Raw genomic sequence first — 24721 nt, forward strand, 5'->3', positions numbered from 1 at the left:
CGCTCCGTGGGCGGCGCTGGTTGACCTAGACCACGAGGCATACACTGGGGAATTCGTGGGGTCGGCTACTCAGCGACAAACAGCGTTTGTAGGGGAGAAATCCACTACAACCTAATTGAGGTGTATAAACATCTCAAGGGGCACTACTCAGTCGAGTGTCCTTACTTGGAGCTGGTGGACGCTCGCCCCACAAGGGGTCACAGCTCAAGATTGAAGAAGCCTCAAGTCCAGAAAACTGTGATGGCAAACTTTTTCTGGGTGAGAGTTGTGAACTCTTGGAACAATCTACAAGAAAGTGTTGTGACGGCACCGAGTGTGAGCTCTTTCAAGACCAGACTTGACCAACACTGGAGCGGGTTCAGGTACATGCAGGAGCCGGTACATGCCCAGTATTTACCAAAAGTGCGTAACAGAGACGTGACCGATCGGTCAAGCGGCTAACGAGCCGATCTTTTGGTGAAGAGGATAAGGAAAAGCAATCAGAGACGTAACCGATCGCCCATGCGGCTAACGAGTCGATCAGTGGTGAAGAGGATAAAAGAAAAGACACGGATACGTACAGAGACGGACCACGGATCACGGACAATTGGATACCTGGCCTTAACCCTTATATTTTTAACCTAACTTAAAATTTACAGTTTGGTTTCATTGTTTAATTTGGTAATCATTTATTAATTTTACGGTCACTTTATATATATATATATTACTCATTGTACACATTATTTAAGTAATATCAATATTCCAAGACTTTCTGAAAGTAAATATAAATATTCTTGGGCTCGTACTTCCTAGTTGACCTCATCATATGGACACGGGGAACACTCGTACTCCCAATATTGTTGGTTTTGTTACATTTCTTACCAGACATGGCTGAAGAAACGGCCGATTTGGATGTTTCTGACCTGGAGCCTCTAGAACCATCTCTCAAAAACATCGTTGATCAGACTACACTAAAATGGGTGTTCGTAGGAGGAAAAGGTGGAGTTGGGAAAACCACGTCTAGGTAAGATTATTATTAAAATTTTCTTCTTACACAGGCGGTATGATAAATATTTGCCTATTGAGTTTAGTGATAGATATCGTATAAATTTTTTCTCAACTTTTATACTGGAAAATATGGTGCTGTAAACAGAATTAACAGCTTGTATTCATCAAATGGATACGGTTGAAAGCACATTCCTCCTGCCATAAGTTGACTGGCCGGTTATTCTGGTTAATTCCCTGATTAACACCCATCTCATTTTGAAGCTTATAATTTTCTTTTTCCTAAGGTTTTTAGTGTGATTTATTTGGGTCTAACATCCATTTCTGTCAGAAATCACTCGTTTCCTAGTTATGACCCCATAACTTAACCTAATCGAGAATTAACCATTGTTCTGTTTACTATTTGCTCTGATGAAGGCCTGGGCTGTGGTTATGGATCATGTTCGTCTTCAGAGCAGGGCCGGATTAAGCTAAATAGGGGCCTGAGGCACAGATCAACTTGGGGCCTCCTACCCTCAAGGTATATATGAATAACAAGAACAAAATATACCCAAATTTATCAATGATTTCATCATTATTAAGCTTCTGCAAAGTAACACATTTAATGTTCATAAGAGACAGAAAATTGAGACGTTGCTAGGACATCTTTGAACGAAGTTCATGTTTTATACGCTTCAACTTCGTGATTTGGGTGCCCCTTAGAGTCGGGGGGCCTGAGGCCAGTGGCTCAAGTGCCTCATGGTTAATCCGGCACTGCTTCAAAGGCAGGGATAGTTTGCTATTGCACTCTGTCGCCTTCCAAAATAATTGCTTTAAAAATTCAATATTTCGATAAATAAGGGCTTTATTATGTGTTGGGCACTTTAGAAGAGACCCAGGCAAATCACAGTGCTCACGAAGAAAGTCTAAAGCCATGTCGTTATTCTCATAGAACTCGGAAATGGCAGCAAAATAGTTCCAGTTGCATCGTGCACACACAGACATGGCTGGTCAAGGACTGACTTTTCAAAATCAAATCTGCCGGACTGTCGCCTCAAGGAAGAAGATGATTTGCTGATTTTTAATAATCTTAATTCATTCGATGCAGCTCTTCCACACCGGTCCGACTAATTACCCAAATATACCCAAATGTAGCTGCAATGAAGTCAAATAATGGTCCTACATGAATAAATCTGACTGCCAACCACTCCTCGACTAGTATTTGGTGTCACAAAGTCACAAATAATTGGAAAACTAAATTTAAACCGAGTTAATAGATCGCATGCTTGTACCGAGGGAGCGAGTAATTACCCAAATGAACCCAAATGTACCCAAATGTAGTCGCAATGAAGTCAAATGATGGTCCTACAAGCGTAAATCGGGCTGTGAATCACTTCTCAATTATTATTTGGTGTCATAAAGTCACAAAAAATTGGTAAACTTAATTTAATCTGAGTTGTGTTAGGTTAGGTACATGCACTCGATCTATTAACTAAGATTAAATTAAGTTTACCAATTTTTTGTGACTTCGTGACACCAAATACTAGTCGAAGTTAGGTTAGGTTAGGTACATGCACTCGATCTATTAACTAAGATTAAATTAAGTTTACCAATTTTTTGTGACTTGTGACACCAAATACTAGTCTAGAAGTGATTGGCAGTCCGATTTATTCTTGTAGGACCATCATTTGACTTCATTGCGGGTTCATTTGGGTAATTACTCGCTCCCTCGGTACATGCACGCGATCTATTAACTCCGATTAAATTAAGTTTTCCAATGTTTTTTTACTTTGACACCAAATACTAGTCGAAAAGTGATTGGCAGTCCGATTTATTCATGTAGGACCATTATTTGATTTCATTGCGGCTACATTCGGGTACATTTGGGTAATTAGTCGGACCCCTTCCACACTGCACCCTTTAGTTGATAATCTTTCTTCCCTTTCTCTTCGCCGCAATGTTGCTTCACTCTCTTTCTTTTACAGGTACTTTAACGGGCAATGTTCGGTGGATTTGGCATCCTGTGTACTGCCGGCAAGACTGTGGACTCGTAACACTCTACTTACCCGCTGTGCCTACCGTTTCTCTGTGGATGTCGGTCACACTAGAATAACCCGTTATAGTACATCCTTCTTTCCTCACACAGCCAAACTGTGGAATGCTCTGCCTTCTTCTGTGTTTCCATACTCATACAATCTGTCTCACTTCAAAAAGCTGGTTTTCCGGTATCTTCGTGGCTTAGATTAATATAATCTTTTTCTTTTGTATTTATAATTTCTTTATTTTTACTCTTAATTTTTCGCCCCCTAGGCCCTGTTGTGGGTTGATGACCTGTGCCCGGGTGTGCTATTCCCCTTAAAAAAAAACGCACACGCTCTGGCCACCCACGCTTTGTGACCAAATTAATTACTTAAAAAAATCAACATTTCGGCGAGTAATTTCTGACGTATGTTTATAGAAGCAAAGTTGCTTAGAATTGTATAAGGTAAGTGGTAGGGCCATTAGTATTATTGTATGTGAGTTGGGTGTTAATACGGAAAAATATTAATTTTCTAAACTGAAAATCTCAAAAAATATAAAAATGAAGAAGAGGGGTCACCATATTATGTCATGATTCTTTAACGAAGTTATAGTCCAGTCCAATTGTGCACTTTTATATGATTTAACCATAGAACATAAATGCTTGCTTATGTAATACTTGATGACTGTGGCTCACCCTTAGCACCAACTTGAGAAAATTTCTGGTAATACTGGAGCAGATGGCTGACACCAGAAGGAGTTGTTCGATTTCATTCATTTTTTCCACAGATGTTCATTGGATGATAGTAAGTAATAAAAACGATACAACAACTTTTTATTTTAATTATAAGTATTTTTATATATACAGTATATATTTTTTAGTTTTTCTCTCTGATCATAAATTACTGGTAGTGGGCAGGGTATGAAGGATGAGGGTTATTGCATTGTAAAGCACAGTGAAACACTAATAATATGACACTAAAAATGATGTCTTTACATACATTGTACGCAAAAAAATTCATAATTTACCATAAATATTCCCGAAGAATCCACCGTGTTGGCGCGTGTTGTCATCTGCTCTTTGTTTGTTTACAACTAATCCGCTCAGTCCGTGTATACTGTACTGTATTGTGAGAAATAACAGGTGTTGGCTAAAAATAACCAGTTCCAGCTTTTGATTCCTGCTGGAACTTGAAATTTGTGTTCCGGTGCATCCCTATCCATAGCCAAATGCCGTACTTGCCACTTTGTCTCAACTGTAAGAGCCTTCATTTTTAATTAAAATTATTTTCTTTTTCATCTCACTCCAGATACTGTATATACCATGTATAAAAATTTTGATGATTGTACAGTAATTAAAAAGGGTACCGGGTAAGTGGAACTAGTGAAGCATAGATGTACTGTATCCTTTTTTAGGCTTAATGAAAGAAACACACTATCTCAGCTGAGCAGGGCAATGGAAGTTGCTTAGTTTGTAATGTACTGTATGTCTGATTATTTGTGAGTGCAAATACTATAATACAAACGAGGCAAGTTTGACTGAACTAAATCTACACAAACCTCCCCCAAAATCCTAAGACATTAGGCCTAAGTTATGTTTCGTTTAGTTGGTGATCCTTACATGTACAGTACTTATACTGTAAAGCTACTGTTAAATATTCTGCTAGATCCACAATTTGATTTCTTGCAATTTTTTATGTAATTTTTATCAGTACAGTATGTTTGTTTTAATTCATTTAATGTATATCTAGTGAAGAAACAATAAAAGTGAGCTGAAACCTGGAACTTGAACATCAAGGTTAATTTTTTGCAGGTGTGTCAACACTTACAGTTACATTTGACACAGACCAAACCAAACTGACCTAACAGGAGAGATGTTATTACTTATTAGTGACAGCCATCATTGTCAGTGGTGCTGGAGCCCATGAACATGATGTACAGGGGGCCCCCCAAATTTGCGGGGGTTAGGTTCTCAAAATGGCCGCGAATAACATTTTTACTTGTAATGTATACAGTCAACCCTCACTTTACGCGGTTAATGTAACCCACAGGGTACCGCGGAAAGTGAGAAACGCGTAAAGTGAATAACATAACATATGGGATTAAATGAAATAGAGACCAGCTGACCCCCAAACTCCACTTTTTCCAACACAATACCTATGTTCTAGTAAAAATAACATCTTAATTTTATGATGGTACATGCACACAATTAATACTTAAGAGAAATAGAGAAATACAGTCGCCAAGTTAATGTCCATTCAAATAATGGACACGACTCCCTCCCCCTCTTCTCACACTACACTGCTGGCTCTTCCCTCTGAGAAATTTTGGGGGGAAAACCAGGTATAGTAATAAATAATACCTCAAACTAAAGTTAGGATAATATAATTGACATTGCTGGATTCCTTGTAAGACCAGGAATATTTTGAATATAAATGTCATATATTTTGCACAAAAGATAACATATTTACTCAGAGTGAACATTATATCTAAAAATTTTATGTCTAATGCAAAATATATGATGTTTATATTCAAAATGATCATCAAATTGTAAGAATTCCAGCAATGTAAATTATATTCTGGCCGGGTAATTTGTATGAATTTTATGAGCTAAAATAAAAATCTTCAGTTAATAAAAAAAAAAATATTCTTCACACGGTAACAGATGGTCGGTCGCCGGTCCCTCCCTCCCTCCCCCCCACCCCCCACCAACGTCCCTACTAGATAAATGTGTGGGAATACCAGACTGTTTACCTTTTTAGTAATAAATAATAAATCAGACTAAAGTTAGGATAATATAATTGACATTGCTGGATTCCTTGTAAGACCAGGAATATTTTGAATATAAATATCATATATTTTGCACAAAAGATAACATATTTACTCAAGAGTAAACATTATATCTAAAATTTGTATGTCTAATGCAAAATCTATGATGTTTATATTCAAAATGATCATCAAATTGTAAGAATTCCAGCAATGTAAATTATATTCTGGCCGGATAATTTGTATGAATTTTATGAGCTAAATAAAAAAATTATACTTCACCCGTGTAAAGGGGTACACCCACCGCGGAATGTGAGCATCCTGGGTTCTGGCAGGGCACCGTAAACGTAGAAACGCGGAATGTGGGACCGCGTAAAGTGAGGGTTGGCTGTATTCCCTTTGTGTTTGCCCTTAGGACAATCATTTCTTTTACCTGTATTATATATATATGTGTGTGTGTGTGTGTGTGTGTAGACACACACACAAAACACATACAAATAAATAATAATGGGAAAATACTTCCACAAATAATCAGAAACAAATTTATTAAAATGTGACAGTCTACCCTCAAGTCCATGCTTTATTGATAAAGCACAGACTTGAGGGTAGACTCACATTTTTAATAAATTTGTTTCTGATTATTTGTGAGCGAATTTTCCCAATATTATTTATTTGTGTGTGTGTGTGTGTCTGCACACACACACACGTATTTACAATACTGGTACAGTAAAAGTCCAAAAATCCGGATGCCAGAAATCCGGACCACCCGAGAATCCGGACTTTTCAAAAACTATTTTTTTTTTTTTAGCGGGCTTTTGTGTGTATGTGCGCATGCGTGAGCGCCACAGCTGCACAGCGACAACAAGCGACCACGTGGTCGCCACTTTAAAACGAGCAATCAAACTGTGACAACATACCGTATATTCTCGTCTATAACCCCCCTTGTTATCAGTCGACCCTGATTTTTTTACCAAGAAATCGTTAATTTATGATATTCCTCGTTTATAGTTCGACCCACGTTTTTGAGGGTAATTGAACAACAAAACCTTCAGTAAAAACGCTCTACGTCCTATAAACTGAGGCTAGCCGTGCATGTAACACGAGTGCCGAAGGCAAATTGTTTACCATTTATTATTACGACACTTTACACTGAAACGCGGGTAGTTTCAACAAAAATATTGTATATTTCCATTCAAGTATTTATTCAAGTCAATTAGGAGGGAATATTATTGAAATACAACAGTTTTTTAACTAAACCATTCGAAAAGCGATTACGGTAACATCTTTTGAACGAAAGAAAGCGAAAGTCATTGTTTTCGTCACAATTTTATCCCACTTTCCATTGTAATACGTACGTAATTTCAGGAAAAATATTACATTTCCGTGAATGTATTATATCAAGCACAGTATGAATAGAATATCATTGTAATATAACAGAATTTTAACCGAAAACTATTAAAAAACGAGTAACATCTCAAGAACATCGAAAGCTTAGGTAAAGTCTTTTGTTTTCGTCATGTATTTTATCCTATTTTACATTGAAATACGTCACGTTTCCGCAAAACTACTATTTATTTCCGAGAATATATTCATTCAGGCGCAGTTTAGGTAAAATATACGTGTGATGTAATAGTTTTTTAACTGAAAACGATTCGAAAAACATGTACCCTCAAGCCCTGTTCAAAGAGAGGACTGGGAGAAGCTGTTTGGTGCTGCAGACGATGACAAGGAAAGTGATTTTGATGGATTTTAATGAAAATATTCAGAAATATGGTATCGTAATATTTATTCAAGTCAATTAGGATAGAATATTATTGGAATACAACAGTTTTTGAACTGAAAACCATTCGAAAAGCGATTACGGTAACATCTTTTGAACGAAAGAAAGCGAAAGTCATTGTTTTCGTCACGATTTTATCCCACTTTCCACTGTAATACGTACGTTCAGCAAAAATATTACATTTCCGTGAATGCATTATATCAAGCACAGTATGAATAGAATACCATTGTAATATAACAATATTTTGAGTCCTACTCTTTCCATTTACAGAGTACTGTACAAGCCCATAATAATGGCTCCTAAAGTAGATAAACTTCGTTGTGTGAAGAGAAAGAAAAACACGTTGAAATTGAGTGACAAACTTGAAATAATTAACAAACTAGAACGTGGTGTGAGCAATACTGTTCTAATGGAAACATACGACATTGGAAAGTCTACAATTTATGATATATAAAAGGCAAAGAATAAAATTCTAGAATTCACAGCTTTTTCATTAAAACTGCTCATTTTGATAAATGAAGCATGCTGTATTTGCTAATGAATAAACTATCAAAATGTACCTGTTCATCTCTTCTTTATTCTTCCTTAAATTTGAATTTTAAAAGTACTGCCTGAGAATCCGGAAAATCCGAAAATCCGGACCGACCCAATCCCCAAGCAGTCCGGATTTTTTGACTTCTACTGTAAAAGAAATTACTGTCCCTAGAATGAATGGCTTAATAAACTGTTTCAATTAAATTAAATTCAATTCCCAGCCGCAAAAATGCCGGCAACTTTAAAACTACCCACAGACATTCTTGAGTACATCCATGGTGTCATCCGCAAATAATAGAGGATTGCGAAATAAAAATCGGCGAATTTAGGGGGCCCTCTGTACTGTACAGTGTACTATATACAATAATTTAACCCATGTAGTATTACTGCTTGATTCCTGGTCGGTCTTATCATTTACCATAATTTTCTTAGAAAAAAATAAGGATAGGTTTTTGTGGTTATTTGTTGCTACAGAAGTACGGTACAGTAAAGACTGCTTTTGAACATACTAATCAGTTTTAGGCTTTCCTCATGGGGGGGGGGGTTGATTACAATCAGTTGTTATACTTGCCAAATTTTTTTTTTTACTGTATCAGCAATGTATGTAATGTGTCGTTCTCAATTATTACAGCTGTAGTTTGGCCGTGCAACTCTCTAGAACCCGAGAGTCGGTCCTTATCATCTCTACGGATCCAGCACACAATATTTCTGATGCCTTTGACCAGAAATTCTCAAAGGTTCCAATGAAAGTCAAAGGATTTGAAAATTTATATGCAATGGTAAGATTTTGAATTTTATTGGAATTCTTATTTTATAAATTTGGTAATAATAGATTAAGTCATGTCTGCAAAATGGTTTGATAACCAGGGTAGCCAGGATTTCTGATATGTGTGACTGGACTAAAATTCCAGAAATATAGTCTCTGTCCTGACACAAGAGCTATGACCTAGCTCTTGTGCACTTACATTGTATTAGCAATGCTCAGTATTGTAATAAATAGGTACTGTTACAGTGGTTGGCACATTTTGTGGGATGTGGCACTCTGTGTTTGTATACACCATAGTAAAACTCCTGGAATGACTCGAAGGAACCTCACACTAGTAGCCAGACTAAGAAGGCTAAATACTGTTAAGCATTTCTCTTCTGTCTTTGAATGCAAGCATAGTTATAGTTTTAATACAGGTTACAAAATAGAATGTTATTGGCTCCTACTTGTTCTCTGCTAGATGGGGGCAATGTGGCAAGGTGTTGCGTTGTTAGGAGAGGAGGGGTAGGGGTTCTCTTCAATGGGTAAGGGAAAGGTGCACCGACATACTGTCGTGTTTTATAATGTGTCCTCAGTCTGTGAATGCTGATATTTTATACAGGTATATGGTTTTAGGTAATATTGGGATAAACCAATAAAATGTTATTGGATCCAGTCTTCTTTGTTATGTGGACAACATTCACACTCTAAATTTCAAAAGTTAATTCTAAGCTCACCTCCAAGATGACCAGATGACTTGTCCGTACTCTAATTGACTAACACCAAGTTTGGTGTCTGTATGACTCATTCATCGTGGTTCGGACAAAGTACTGTATGTGAATACCAGCCCATGCCTCACTCACACCACACAGCATGATGATACCTCCCACTTCAGTATCCACATCTATTTTACCTTTTTCTACACTATGATTGTCAGTTTCCTACTATTACAAGAAAACTGGTAGATTTATACTGTGCTGTACGTACTGTACTGTGTAAATATCTATTGCTACACTTATATTAGTAGTTAGGTTATGGAGTAGGTTAAGAACTCATCCACAATCTATTAATCCTGATGTTTCATATTTAATTGTCTACATGCACATTATCAGGGGTGTTAATAATAAATAATATTTATAGCCCTACGTATGTCATAAAGACACCAACATCTGAAAAATAAGTGTACCATGCACAAACTAAGGCATTCTTCAAGTTCACTACATTAGTACAACATGTGAGTCCTTGTCTTGCAAGTGCAGAACAGAATTTAACTTAAATCAGACCTGTGCTTTTATATTATAGGGTTCCTCTCCAAATAGTACAAATGGAAAACATGTCAAAACACAGTTGTCTTTACATGTGCACAGATTCCACCATTGTGACACCCACATCTCATATGCTGCATACTTCTGCCTTGGTGGACTATATCACTTCTATACCCTTTCTTAGCTTAACATTTAAATAAAATAGATACCATACAGTAGTATACAGGAAAGCCTCCGATAACGACGGTTCTACTAACGACGATTCATATTTAAGACCCTGGTTAATTTTGGACCCAATTTAATTTGCACCATTATTTTCTTTGTATTTAGAACGAAAAAAAATCACATAAATAATAACTAAATCCCGATATATATTATACAAAAAAAAACCACGCCTTGTGCACGGAGGCTGCTAGGCTTGTGAGTGGTGATGCCAGTACCACTAGTATAAACAGTCGCAGCTTAGCGGGCCCCTTGTTTTCATACAGCTGAACAGGAAAAGGAGAAAAACTTTCAGGTTTCTTACGGCATTTTTGCGTCCCTATTAAACATGAGCAAGAGAGCAAGTGATGGTAGTGGTGGTTCAAAAGCTAAAAGAAAGTATATAAGCTTAGCCGAGAAACTAGATGTGTTGAAACGATATGAAAAGGGTGAGAGGTCTGTGGATATTTTATGGGGCAAGCAATTTTCTGAATGGATCCATTAACAGAACAAAGCATTAAAGTTAACAGGGACTTGAAAAATGCAAATGACCTCTGCATAAAGATGTATAATGAGAAAAGAAATCAGCTGTGCAAGGTTCTTTCGACAGCTTTATCATTCGAAGGCCTAAACCATCAACTTCAGCTACACCATCAAATTCAGCAGAATAAGCAGCTTCATCAACAACTTCAGGTTCAGCAACCCCTCAAAAATATTACACATGTATAGTTCAGCCTCCATATTTTTTCATAAAAATTTGATCATAAAAATTTGAACTATACTCGAGTATATACAGTATGACTGCTCCCTGCCATGTTGGAATTGGGATCTGGAATGCATCCTTTTTGTCTGTGCTTTTGGAAGTTGTAAACACAATAGTTTAAGCAGAAAGTATAGGATATTAACACGTTTAGTTATAAATACAGGTTCAGGGTATATCAAAATAGGACTACTATAGAATTCAATAAACAGTCTTATCTGTTATTAATGTCTAGAATTATGGCCCTTTTGACTCTGCTGTGACATAGAGGGCAGGTGGAGGATTTGCCTATCTTTAGGGATAACATTGTTCAAACATTTCTATATTGCAGGAAATAGACCCAAACATAGGTTATGGAGAACTTCCAGATGAGTACTTTGAGGGGGCAACAGACGCCATGCGCATGGGCCGGGATATTATGCAAGAAGTTCTTGGAGCCTTCCCAGGTATTGATGAAGCCATGAGCTATGCTGAAGTAATGAAGTAAGTTTGCACTCTTTTTGACCTTGGGATATTTTTTGCAGTGAGTGATGTTTTGCAGTCATTCAAAAACACAAGATATTAATCTGAATCTTTTTACATTGAGGTGACGATGTAAACAAATGGAATAAGAATTTAGTGAATACCCTTTATTAATTTAAGAATTTACATATACAGTTGTACCCCACTTAACGCGGTCAATAGAACCCAGAGGGTCCCGTGTTAAGTGAAATCCGCGTTAAGTGAACAACAGAACATATGGGATTAATTCCAATAGAAACCGGCCCGACCCCCAAACTCCACTTTTTGAAGACACATAACTATGTTGTAGTAAAAATAACATCTTAATTTTATGATGGTACATGCACACAATTAATACTTAAGAGAAATAGAGAAATACAGTCGCCAAGTTAATGTCCATTCAAATAATGGACTCAACTCCCTCCCCCTCTTCTCACACTACACTGGCTCTTCCCTCTCTGAGAAATTTTTGGGGGAAAACCACTAAATTTTAATAAATAATACCTCAAACTAAAGTTAGGATAATATAATTGACATTGCTGGATTCCTTGTAAGACCAGGAATATTTTGAATATAAATGTCATATATTTTGCACAAAAGATAACATAGTTACTCAGAAAAAATTTTTATCTAAAATTTGTATGTCTAATGCAAAATATATGATGTTTATATTCAAAATGATCACCAAATTATAAGAATTCCAGCAATGTAAATTATATTCTGGCCGGGTAATTTGTATGAATTTTATGAGCTAAAACAAATATCTTCAGTTAATAAAAAAAAAATAATCTTCACGACACTATCTGTCAATCAAAGTACCCCACCTTGCCTCCCCCCCCCTCTTCCAACCGCGCGGTCAGTCCCAACCCTCCCCCCCACCCCCCACCAATCATCCCTTCAAGAGAAGAGTGGGTGAAAAATTTAGCTTTTAACATTTTGTATTAAATAATACCTCAGATTAAAGTTAGGATAATATAATTGACATTGCTGGATTCCTTGTAAGACCAGGAATATTTTGAATATAAATGTCATATATTTTGCACAAAAGATAACATAGTTACTCAGAAAAAAATTTTTATCTAAAATTTGTATGTTTAATGCAAAATATATGATGTTTATATTCAAAATGATCATCAAATTATAAGAATTCCAGCAATGTAAATTATATTCTGACCGGGTAATTTGTATGAATTTTATGAGCTAAAACAAATATCTTCAGTTAATAAAAAAAAAAAAATATTCTTCACGGGTAACAGATGGTCGGTCGGTCGGTCCCTCCCTCCCCCCCACCCCCCACCAACCGTCCCAAGGAGATGTGTGGGAAAACCAGAATACTTAACTTTTTTGTAATAAATAATACCTCAAACTAAAGTTAGGATAATATAATTGACATTGCTGGATTCCTTGTAAGACCAGGAATATTTTGAATATAAATGTCATATATTTTGCACAAAAGATAACATAGTTACCCAGAGAAAAAATGTTATCTAAAATTTGTATGTCTAATGCAAAATATATGATGTTTATATTCAAAATGATCACCAAATTATAAGAATTCCAGCAATGTAAATTATATTCTGGCCGGGTAATTTGTATGAATTTTATGAGCTAAAACAGGCAGTCAGGCAGGGTGGGGGGTGGCGCAAATCTAAAAATAGCGTCTCGAGCCGGACACTCACCGTGTATATGTGGAAAAAATCCGTGTTAAGTGAAAGTTCAGCTCTGGCGAGGCACCGCGTATATGATAAAACGCGTTAAGTGAAACCGCGTTAGGCGGGGTAATACTGTATTATACTTTATGGTATGCATGTATGAAATTTATGTACTGTACATTATTCCCTCACAAACAGTGGATTCCGGGTATCCACGGTTTTTACTCAATACCATTTCACCAACCACGGCATTGCATTTCAAGTACTGTGCTGTATCCCCAGATTAGTGTGACTTCTTTATCCCTTTGTGGTCTACGTATTCCTCCATAAATATGGGGGGCGAAATCATGTCAAGCACTGAACAAATTGCTAGTAAAAAATCGCGCATACCACGACGAGAGACATTTACTTGAGCTGTAACGGTGACACACTAGGACACTTTTCACGCTACTATGCAGGAACTCCTTATCACGCACTTTTGAACTAATGAGCCAGGTGTTATGGCTAATGGGGGAGGGCACGGGTTTACTTTAAGTACACTGTTACCAATAACAAGGGACGAGGAGGGCGTGGATTAACGTCATAGTTTGCTGCCACCAATATAATGGGACACTACACAATGAGAGAAGAAGATTACATATAAGTAGGAAGTATAGAGAGTAGGAATGTAAAGATAGGAAACTTGGTAGCGTGGCCGGGATGTTGTTTACTCAGCATCAATACGCTTATCTTATCTCGTATGTCAATACACATATATCACTTCTTAAAGGGACAACTTGTTAAACACCTCCTCGATACAACTATTTATTAATTCACTCAATGACATGGACACATTAATATCACTATTATATCGGGGTACTAACACATTATGTTTTACGTTACTCGACACTGACTCTTGGACACACCTGAATGAATACACTTCCCACAGTAGGTAACTCACCCTAGGAATCGTTCTGACAAGACTCACGTGTACCCTGACGTAGGCCCAGTGGATGCTTGGCTGGGCTGCCTCCTATGGGAGGCTTCTGCTTAGCTGGGGTGTGGTCCGGAAGTCCCCCTCCCGACCTGGGGAGAGGACAAGCGTGACTCTGTCAATCTCCAGAGTAATGTTCGAATGTTCGAATTGCAACCAGAATCAGAATGATAATCAGAATGATAATGCCCGTGGACGGGACTGTAGGGCCTTCATATGGGGTCGGCCCAGCCGGCTTCTGCCCTCTAACCAATTATCACTAAACTGGTTAGATCTGGATAGCTGTGTGCAGGTGTGGTCCTGCCCAGGTGTCTTGGTTAGGTGAGGTTGTAGGTCACCCGGCTAACTCACGTCATTAGCTGGCGAGGTCAAGTCCCTAGGGTCGACCTGAGGTGTGTCAACCCGGAATGTGGTGGTACCACGAGGTCTGTAGTGTACTTGCTGTTATATGTGACATTATTCCGGGCTGTAAGCTTTGGTCTGACAATCAATCATTACATAATGTTATGGTAAATATCATAAACACACATAGGCATGGCTAGGTTTATTACAAAGTGATGAAAAGGATAATATAAAGCGGGTAGTCCACAAAACATGTAGCTATGTCTCTCTTTATTTGAGTGCCCCGTCAAAGAAGTCCATTTTCTTTCACTTCAGGACGCCTGAGTCGTCCCTTTTTCTCTTAATCTTAGAGTGCAGTACACCAGAGACTTATTTATTCCTTAGTAATGACACAGAATTTGAAATTGCAACTGGGGTTGCAATTGTTGAGGCAACTTACATATGTCTGATTACAGTTGGAATATTCAAGATCCATTGTGAGTGATGGTTAAAGCTTCAACTGTCTTTATGGTTGGTAAAACTTGTCAAGTCTGTCAGTCTGAGTGGCATGTGTGAGGCCTTGTGTTTGTACAATCGCTAAATATATAAATTATAATGTTATGGTAATTATCAGAAACACACATAGGCATGACTAGGTTTATTACAAAGTGATGAAAAATATACCATCAATACTCTACAGTGGGTAGTCCACAAAACATGTAGCCATGTCTCTTTATTTGAGTGCCCCGTCATAGGAGTCCGTTTTCTCTCACTTCAGGACTCCTGAGTCGTCTGTTTTCTCTTAATCTTAGAGTGCAGTACACCAGATACTTCTTTATTCTGTAGTAATGACACAGAATTTGAAATTGCAACCCCAATTGCAACTGGAGTTGCAATTGTTGAGGCAACTAGATTTGTCTGATTACAGCAAATGTGTTATTGTCAATTTGTGGGTGAAAGATTATATCCTCAATAGATGTAGGTTAACATTACACCTGCAGGCAAATGTTTAAAAAAAGCCTAATCAAGAAAGCATATTGCTTTAACACATAATACCTGACCAGTATGGGGAGGATCATCGTGTCTCCGTCAGGGGATCGTGGAGTGGTGGTCCAGCAGGCGTCACGGATTTTTTTGGGGGGCCATGGACGTATATGTGATCGGACGTTGATCGGTCGGATGTTAACCGGCACATGACTGTATTTACATTTTATTAAGGTATTTTATATGTATTTTACTTAAATTTAATTAAATGTACAAAGCAGGTATTGTTTAGTGAATTAACAGGCAACTTAGGCTTTGACGAGTATTATCTGCGACCACGGAACCTAGCCCCCTATTTTCCATAAGCCTTTAGTCTTGCTAACTACAGGGTTTTTCAGGAACCTAACCCCCATCATTGGTGAGTGACTACAGTACTGTTTACAATACAGTATATACATGTAATAATAATGAAGTACGTACTGTACAGTACATCATTATGGGCACCATTGACAAAATAAAATTGTGCAATGGTACTTTCTGTGTTTGTTTTTTCTTGTTTTAATATTTAACATGTCTTTAAATGTAAATAGAAGAATAAAACATTAGTCATGCTATACAGCATTTGGGTGATTTATGTGACCTGGAATGAACCTCCCAACATCAGCGGCAGTCACCCAAAGACATCCAAATATAGTGACATCGTGATATCCCCATTAGCAGGAACAATTGGTGCAGATCTCTTCCGGGGATGAGAGATTTCTTGATAATGAGACGACTCTCTCTAACCTAGAGAAATCCCACATCCCTGAATTTTTATGTTTTTTGGGAAAAGTTTCCAAGAGTAAACTACGCATCTTGCACAGACGGACACTAGCCCTCATCTCCGGAATGTTTCTGGGTGCTGGGAAGTTTTCCAAGAATCTAAGAGAGTCTAAACTATGCATCTCATCTCGAGTCTAAAGACGCATCTCATCATCTCATCTCACATGGAGAAACACTCTCCCATTATATTTAGACTGCAAGCACGGGCAAAAATATTTACGTTAGCTAAATGTGTATAAATTTTTATTCACAGCATCTGCTCTAATTGTGTTAGAGAGATGGATTTGATACCACAATGATCCTAAATAAATTCTCGACAGGACAATTCCAATAAAAGATCCTTAAACAAAATATTTTGACACGGTATAATGTTGGGGACTCATTCTTTTATGAAAAAACCTAAAATGTTGATACTGGAGTCTATAAGATCAGTTCTAATTAGTTAGAAACACCATTTTATTATCAAAATAATCCTGAATACGTTACTTAAAAGTTTGATCAAATAAATATATTTAACAAAAATTTATATGATACAGGCCGTCAAATGAAAGGTATTTTTGAGATGCGAACAAATTTATTTCCGGCTAGCAAAAAAGTGAATAAACTTTTATTCACTGCATATTTTCTAATTGTGTTATAGAGATCATAGAGATGAATTTGATACCATAATGATCCTTAATAAATTTTCTGCAAGACAGTCCCTGTAATTGATCCTTAAATAAAGTAATTTGACGTAATATAATGATGGGGACTTGATTTTCAATGTGTGTGCCTGCGCACTGTACAGTATGTATGTATGTACTGTACTGTTGTGTCTCCTATACCTCTTTTTGGTCATGCTCTCCATTCAATTGATCCATTATCTGTCTATGTTATTTCTCTTTTACTGAATCTTCATTCTCCCATATAATTATTTCTATAATTCTTTAAAATCAATTAATTTTAACAATAATTTACAGGCTGGTACAGGGCATGAACTTTAGTGTAGTGGTGTTCGACACAGCTCCAACTGGCCACACACTCCGTCTACTCTCATTTCCTCAAGTAATTGAAAAGTCCCTAGGCAAGCTTTTAAGACTCAAGAACCAGATCAGTCCTTTTGTGAATCAAGTAAGTTGGTGAATATGGCTAATACAATTCCTTCCACATTTTTTTATTTATGATCAGGATTTATTATTCTGAATGTACGGTATATCTATTCTTACTCCTGAGGGTAAACTAAGCAAGTATAATACCTACCTTTACAGGAATTGTTTTTATCCTCCTGTAGCATTGCACCCATGCACGGAAATCTCAATCACTTTCCTGGATAATCGAATTCACAAAAGTTGAACTTGCATATATTGAAGTACTGGTGAACCATAATCATAAAACTTGCACAAAAAGTAACACTTAACAACACTGCAGGTGAAGGATGAGGATAATTCAAGCTTGTGGTGCCATGTAGTAGGTGTCAGAGGTGCTTACAGCACCAACTTTAAGTGTTATTATTCACTGAAACACTACTGTACATGTATACTGGTTAAATATGCAATGATGGTGGAATAGCACTTTGCACAAATTATGTGAAACTAAGTAGAGTAACTGCAGGTGGGTAACCTCTCACTAGGCCTACTGATGTGTGACTGAGCGGCTGACAGAGCAGAACCACCCATGCATCCCGTGTGGGTCACACATGTTATGCCATTCCAAGATTGTGTCATCATGTTTTGGAATGATGAGTTATGAAAAAAATAATAAAAAAATAGTTTACAGTTTAATATTATATTGCCATTTAGAGTTGTTATTTTCCCTCATTTAGCAATAAATTTGTTTAACATTAAGTTTTTCAGGAACACAACCCCACCATTAAATGAGGAATACCAACTGATAAATGTTTTCATACAGTTTTCTCAATATTTTTAATTATTTGAAACTGCCGTGTCTAAGAATTTTTTAATAAAAAATTGATGGGAAACACTTTCTTAATGAGCATATTTTCTTATATAGCATGACTTAGGTCAGGCAAATGCCAGATAATGAAGCATTAACAATTATATTGTAAAGTCAACCCTCACTTTACACGGTTAATGTAACCCACAGGGTACCGTGGAAAGTGAGAAACGCGTAAAGTGAATAACATAACATATGGGATTAAATGAAATAGAGACCAGCTGACCCCCAAACTCCACTTTTTGAAGACACATAACTATGTTGTAGTAAAAATAACATCTTAATTTTATGATGGTACATGCACACAATTAATACTTAAGAGAAATAGAGAAATACAGTCGCCAAGTTAATGTCCATTCAAATAATGGACTCAACTCCCTCCCCCTCTTCTCACACTACACTCACTGGCTCTTCCCTCTCAGAGAAATTTTTGGGGGAAAACCAGGTATAGTAATAAATAATACCTCAAACTAAAGTTAGGATAATATAATTGACATTGCTGGATTCTTGTAAGACCAGGAATATTTTGAATATAAATGTCATATATTTTGCACAAAAGATAACATATTACCTAGAGAAAAATTTTTATCTAAAAATTGTATGTTTAATGCAAAATATATGATGTTTATATTCAAAATGATCATCAAATTGTAAATTCCTTGTGTATAAAATTATATTCTGGCCGGGTAATTTGTATGAATTTTATGAGCTAAAACAAATATCTTCAGTTAATAAAAAAAAAATATTCTTCACGGCACTATCTGTCAATCAAAGTACCCCACCTTGCCTCCCCCCCTCTTCCAACCGGGCCAGATGGTCGGTCCGTCCCAACCCTCCCCCCCACCCCCCACCAATCCTCCCCTCAAGAGAAAGGTTGGGTGAAAAAAATTAGATTTTAACATTGTTTTAAATAATACCTCAGATTAAAGTTAGGATAATATAATTGACATTGCTGGATTCCTTGTAAAACCAGGAATATTTTGAATATAAATGTCATACATTTTGCACAAATAACATATTTACTCAGAGTAAACATTATATCTAAAATTTGTATGTCTAATGCAAAATATATGATGTTTATACTCAAAATGATCATCAAATTGTAGAATTCCAGCAATGTAAATTATATTCTGGCGGGTAATTTGTATGAATTTTATGAGCTAAAACAAATATCTTCAGTTAATAAAAAAATATTCTTCACACCCTGGTGCCAGGTGGTGGAGTGCTTGGTCCCTCCTCCTCCACCCCCGTCCCTCCCTACCAGATGAATGTGTGGGAATACCAGACTGTTTACCTTTTTTGTAATAAATAATAAATCAGACTAAAGTTAGGATAATATAATTGACATTGCTGGATTCCTTGTAAGACCAGGAATAATTTGTATGAATTTTATGAGCTAAATAAAAAAATTATACTTCACCCGTGTAAAGGGGTACACCCACCGGCGAATGTGAGCATCCTGGGTTCTGGCAGGGCACCGTGTAAATAGAAACGCTGAATGTGGGACCGCGTAAAGTGAGGGTTGACTGTACTGTGAAAATAATTACAGGTAGCTGGGCTTCTTGGAATGCAAGAGTTTAATGCTGATGAAGTATCGGGTAAGCTGGAGAGCATCTTGCCGGTTATACAAAAAGTCAACGAGCAGTTCAAAAACCCAGTATGTTATAAAAAACATTAGCTGTTTGTGTTATGCTGTAAATCTTTAAGTGCTATCATAATAAAATCCTTATAAGATATTTTCTTTGACAGTTTATTGTTGTTCACATTTTGTCTTGAAAGTTAATAATTTCACATCCAGTTGTCTAGTCTTGTGTCTTGTTGAATATAATTGAGGATGTTTTCAATAGATTAAGTATAACTTGCACTTTTAGCATCTTTTTTTTTATGACAATTTGATGCATTTTTTCAAAGTCTACATAGCCCCTCTGAAAGTTATTGATCAGTGTTGTTCCTCTTGTTTTCAGGACCAAACAACATTTGTATGTGTGTGTATTGCTGAGTTTTTGTCGCTATATGAGACGAGGCCTGGTTCAGGAGCTTACTAGATATGGCATTGATACACATAATATAGTGGTCAACCAACTCCTGTTTCAAAAACCGGGTGACCAGCCATGTTCCATGTGCTCTGCTCGATGTCGTATTCAGGCCAAATATCTAGACCAGGTAAGACATTGATAAAATTTACTCCAAATCTCTAGATCATCACCACCATCAGCATTTTACAGACATTTTCCACACTTACGTGGGTTAGCTCAAGTTGCCTGATGACACGTCTCTCTGTTACCGCGTCCAGTCTCTTGTCAGGTTCCTAACTTCAATGTAATTTCTTACAACCTCTCCCCATTTCATTCTTGGCTTACCCCTGGCTTTCTCCCTTCCACATTAAGCGCCATACACATCTTGATCCATTTGGTTTCATCCATTCTCTCTCCACATGCCAAATATCAAGACCAAGTAAGATATTGTGAAGTTTACTATAAATCACAAGGTATGAATATATGATTATACATTAACAGTGGGAAAAATGTATTTAATTTTTTTTTTTTTTTACCCAGTTACACACACTCAATCTTACATACCAAAATGAAAACATTTTCATTGGGAGCAAAGCTTTACCTATCTATAGGTTTCCACCATGAAGCTGTGTGGTGAGTGTGTGGAGAGGTCTTGTGGTGGAACACCATTGCTAGAAACGCTGCTGCATTGCTAAGGCAAGCAATAGGGGCGACTGTGATGCAGTGTGTACACTAACTTGTATAATTTTCCTCTTTTTATACTTTCATTTTTACTATTTACAGCTCTCCCGACTTCTGACGGGAAGAGGGACCCAAATCCAGGTCGTAAGTCGAAAATGCTTAAATAATACATAGAAAATCTAAAATGGGTGTCTCTTTTACTTCTCAGTACCACAAAACTCTCACTTTTAAGCTTGCCAGCCATTTTAAAGTGAATTACAAACGAAATTTTGTCAGTACAGCGTCACTGACTTTGGGACTCGAAAATCATTAATTTGACAAAATTTTGAATGCGGCCGAGGTAGTATGTCGGGTGGTCGTTAAATTGGCGAGTGGAAGTAAGTGGGAGGAGCTGTATATGCTTTTGTTATTGCTGTTTATGTGCCTGCAATTTCAAGTTTAAATGTTACAGTGTACAGTTAAAGTTACTTTTAGGGGGCATTTAATCTGGAGGCCATGGCTTGTTACAGAAGGCTTACTGTACATTTTTAGACCAATTTACCGGGAGGCCTGGTGATACAAATTCCGGAAAAAAAACATATCCTGCAACTCCCAGGTCTCAAGCATGACGGATAAATGTTCTCATACTTTTAATTTAATAAGATGTGCTTGGAGGGAAATGTTGGGGTATTCAACTTATGTATGGTGTGACTGTAGCTGAAGGATTAGATGGTTGTTTCGTATTCTAAAGGTTGTCACATTCGTATCATAAATTCATTAACAATGTATAGCAAGGCCACCTATATAATATTAATGCCTGGAACTGTACATAGGTGCCTAAAATCATTAGAAACACTAATCTGTCAGAACAAGCACCAAATATAGGTCCATGCAGGGTTTAGTGATTTGGTCCTTATGATATTATCTTTAAACCTACTAACATCTAAAGCAGATCAGAGTATGTTTGTGTATGCTATGCTGCAGAATCTCTCAGCCTTCTTCTTTTAGGTATGTTCATGCAGAGTATTTCCTCTGGAACCTAATATGAAGGTGGGGGCTGACGTTTTATTTAATTTGATTTTTAGATTTCAGTCACATGTTTTGGGCTTGGGGATTAAACCCCCCTAGACATGCTGCCCAATCCCCACTCTGTTAGAAATTGGATTTCAGGATTAATCACTTAAGTTTCATTCTTAAGAAAATCATGTTGGACGAAATGAGCATTGATTTGCACTTTGTAATCTTATTTAAGATGCTAGATTTCTGCTATATGTCTGTATAGTACTGTATAATGGTTTTGTAAGTAGCAGCTAAATAAATGAAACTAATAGAGTAAGTAATAATAAAATTAATATCACTAATGTATGCATTTCTTTCCAGATCTCTGATTTGTATGAAGATTTCCATGTGATCAAACTGCCACTCCTTGAACATGAGGTCCGTGGTGTGGAACAAGTTAAAGATTTCTCAGAAAATCTCATAAACCCTTATACACCATAAACATTACAATATGTAAAATTGTGGGACATCAGAATTATCGTTGCCTTGCTCTTTTTCATGGAGTCGTTATTGATATAAATTGTGTAGGTTTTTATGAGATTTTCAATTGTCATATTTTTTGTAGAAATTTAATTTTTAATGTCTCATAATAACACAATTACATGAATGATGGTTACACTAACAAATATACATGCCAAATAAAAGTTTGTGTGTATTTGAGATAAGCTGTCTAAAATCTTGAGATGCCAATATGTTTGTGACTAGTAAGAGAGGAAAAAATTGTTTTACTTGTACAGTATGCATAACCTTTGTTTACAGGATACTGTAGTAAGCATTGTCATTTGTTATGCTGATGTTGAAATTCATATGTAAGCTGACTTGAGGCATGTCATCAGCATGGATTGAAAATAGTTTTCCATTGCTGAACAGATGTCTCCCACATTAATAACCACTGCCTTACATTGAGAGGGACACAATAATTATGTAAGTAGTACACTGGTTAAACAACTCAGGCTATTGGCTGTAATGCAGACTAATGGCAATGTTGATATTGTTATTGAGCATTGTTGTGGCTTTTCTGCATCCTAGGTCATCCATATGCTATACAAGGTGCTACCTAGAATGGTGGAAGCAATACATTTTATTATAATTTAAATTAATTGATTACTTTATATTGGTTTGACTTATGGGACCTAAAAACCAAGATTTCATTTACTTGTGTACAACAATTTATACTTGATATAGCTTATTTTATTGGCAATTACCAAAATTTTTATTTGTAATACAGTATGAATTAATGGATTTTTATACAGTATTGTAATAACTACTGTATATGCAAGAAGGTTGGCACTACAGGTACTGTATATCTGATGTGCTTAAGTGTAAAGTTGGAGACTATTTTGAGAATAATTTAAATTTTTTTGTTACAGCATATTCATATTCTGAGTTTAAATAAATCTGATTCTTTGTTTTTTCTTATTTGTGTTTCTTATTCTTTCACTAGTTACTAATTAATTGCTCAGTAACTTCAGTAGGTCTTCCTATGGGTACTTTACACCAGGCACTGATTATATTAGTATAATCCAATCATGTTAATGCTCCAGTCTCTACAACATAAATAAACCTATTATGCTACACACCTTCAAAATAAAAAAGTAAATTGTATCATATACTGTACTGTATAACTTTAAATTGAAGCCCTACAACGGTTGGTGATTTTTTTTAGAATACTGTACTGTAAGTATTTAATTGATGCACATATCTGTTAAACATTGGCAAAAGAAAAGTAACAGCAAGAGTAGCATAACCCTTCAGAGTTATCATCATTCCTTGGAACTGAGGGTTTAACATGGTTGCACAGTGTGTATGAAATCTTCAACCTATAACCTAAATGAGATAAGATTTTTAATATCCTGCCATTTTGTACCACAAAAACAATACATTTTAATATATTATTCAGAAGAGCAGTTGATCAATTATAATCTATCTTAGTTTGACTAGGTTCTATATTTGTGGTCAAGTGTGCATTTATGGAGTTTGTCATATATGCAAAAATATTTTGGTCAACAAACTTGACCTATGAAATATGTAATATGGTAAATAAATGTTTTCATTGATTAAATTATTTCATATTACTTTCTTTTATGAAATATTATATTGGTTTCTAACAGATCCTTCAGAGTATTCCCTGCACATAATACTGCACTGTATAAAAGGTGGATAGAGCAAATTTGATTCTGTTGTCCATAACTACAGTACCATTTATAATATTCAGGATAATATATGCCAACCTATTTATCAACCTCACCTTATTCTGAGCATAATGGATGATCAGCCAGAATACTTCACCACCTTCACATTCTCGTTGGGTGCAGCAACCTTGTGGAGAGAGAGAGCTCACCCCCTGTCCTTAGGGTATTTGATTCACTCTCAGGACACTCACAACTCACCCAGCCATAAATGAGTACCTTACTTCATAGATGGAGATGTGAAGGGAATCAAGTGCAGTGCTGTTCATGCTGTCTCCTTCTCATGTACCAAAGGCATTCAGTGTGCTGTATCCACATTGTTCCTAACAGATCATCAGGCCTATAGAGCCCAATTTCACATCCTTATAGAAGCCTCTTGTTACATGCAAGGAATACAGTTGTATCATATACAGTACAGTACTGCATACTGTAAGGCAAAAAAAAAAAACTTAGAAAATTGTGTTGAATGTAAAAAAAAAAATTTTTAACTCCTGCAATACATATGATGTTCATTCATTTTTCCACACTCACCCATACAACATTTTCACTTCACACAATTACTGATCATTCCTCTAACATC

General features: G+C 36.5%; 1 protein-coding gene across 1 annotated transcript; it reads left to right on the forward strand.

Annotated features, from left to right (window-relative positions):
• The first annotated feature begins 766 nt into the window (after positions 1-766).
• On the forward strand, positions 767-24014 carry LOC121874111 (ATPase ASNA1 homolog). Its single transcript, XM_042378062.1, is given in 8 exon segments — positions 767-1003; positions 8694-8841; positions 11365-11516; positions 17246-17396; positions 19768-19875; positions 20183-20241; positions 20243-20381; positions 22274-24014. Coding segments are annotated over 8 exon segments (1014 nt in total). The 5' UTR covers positions 767-866; the 3' UTR covers positions 22394-24014.
• Positions 24015-24721: the final 707 nt, after the last annotated feature.

Source organism: Homarus americanus, unplaced genomic scaffold, assembly GCF_018991925.1.
Source record: "Homarus americanus isolate GMGI-L3 unplaced genomic scaffold, GMGI_Hamer_2.0 scaffold49667, whole genome shotgun sequence".
NCBI lineage: Eukaryota > Metazoa > Arthropoda > Malacostraca > Decapoda > Nephropidae > Homarus > Homarus americanus.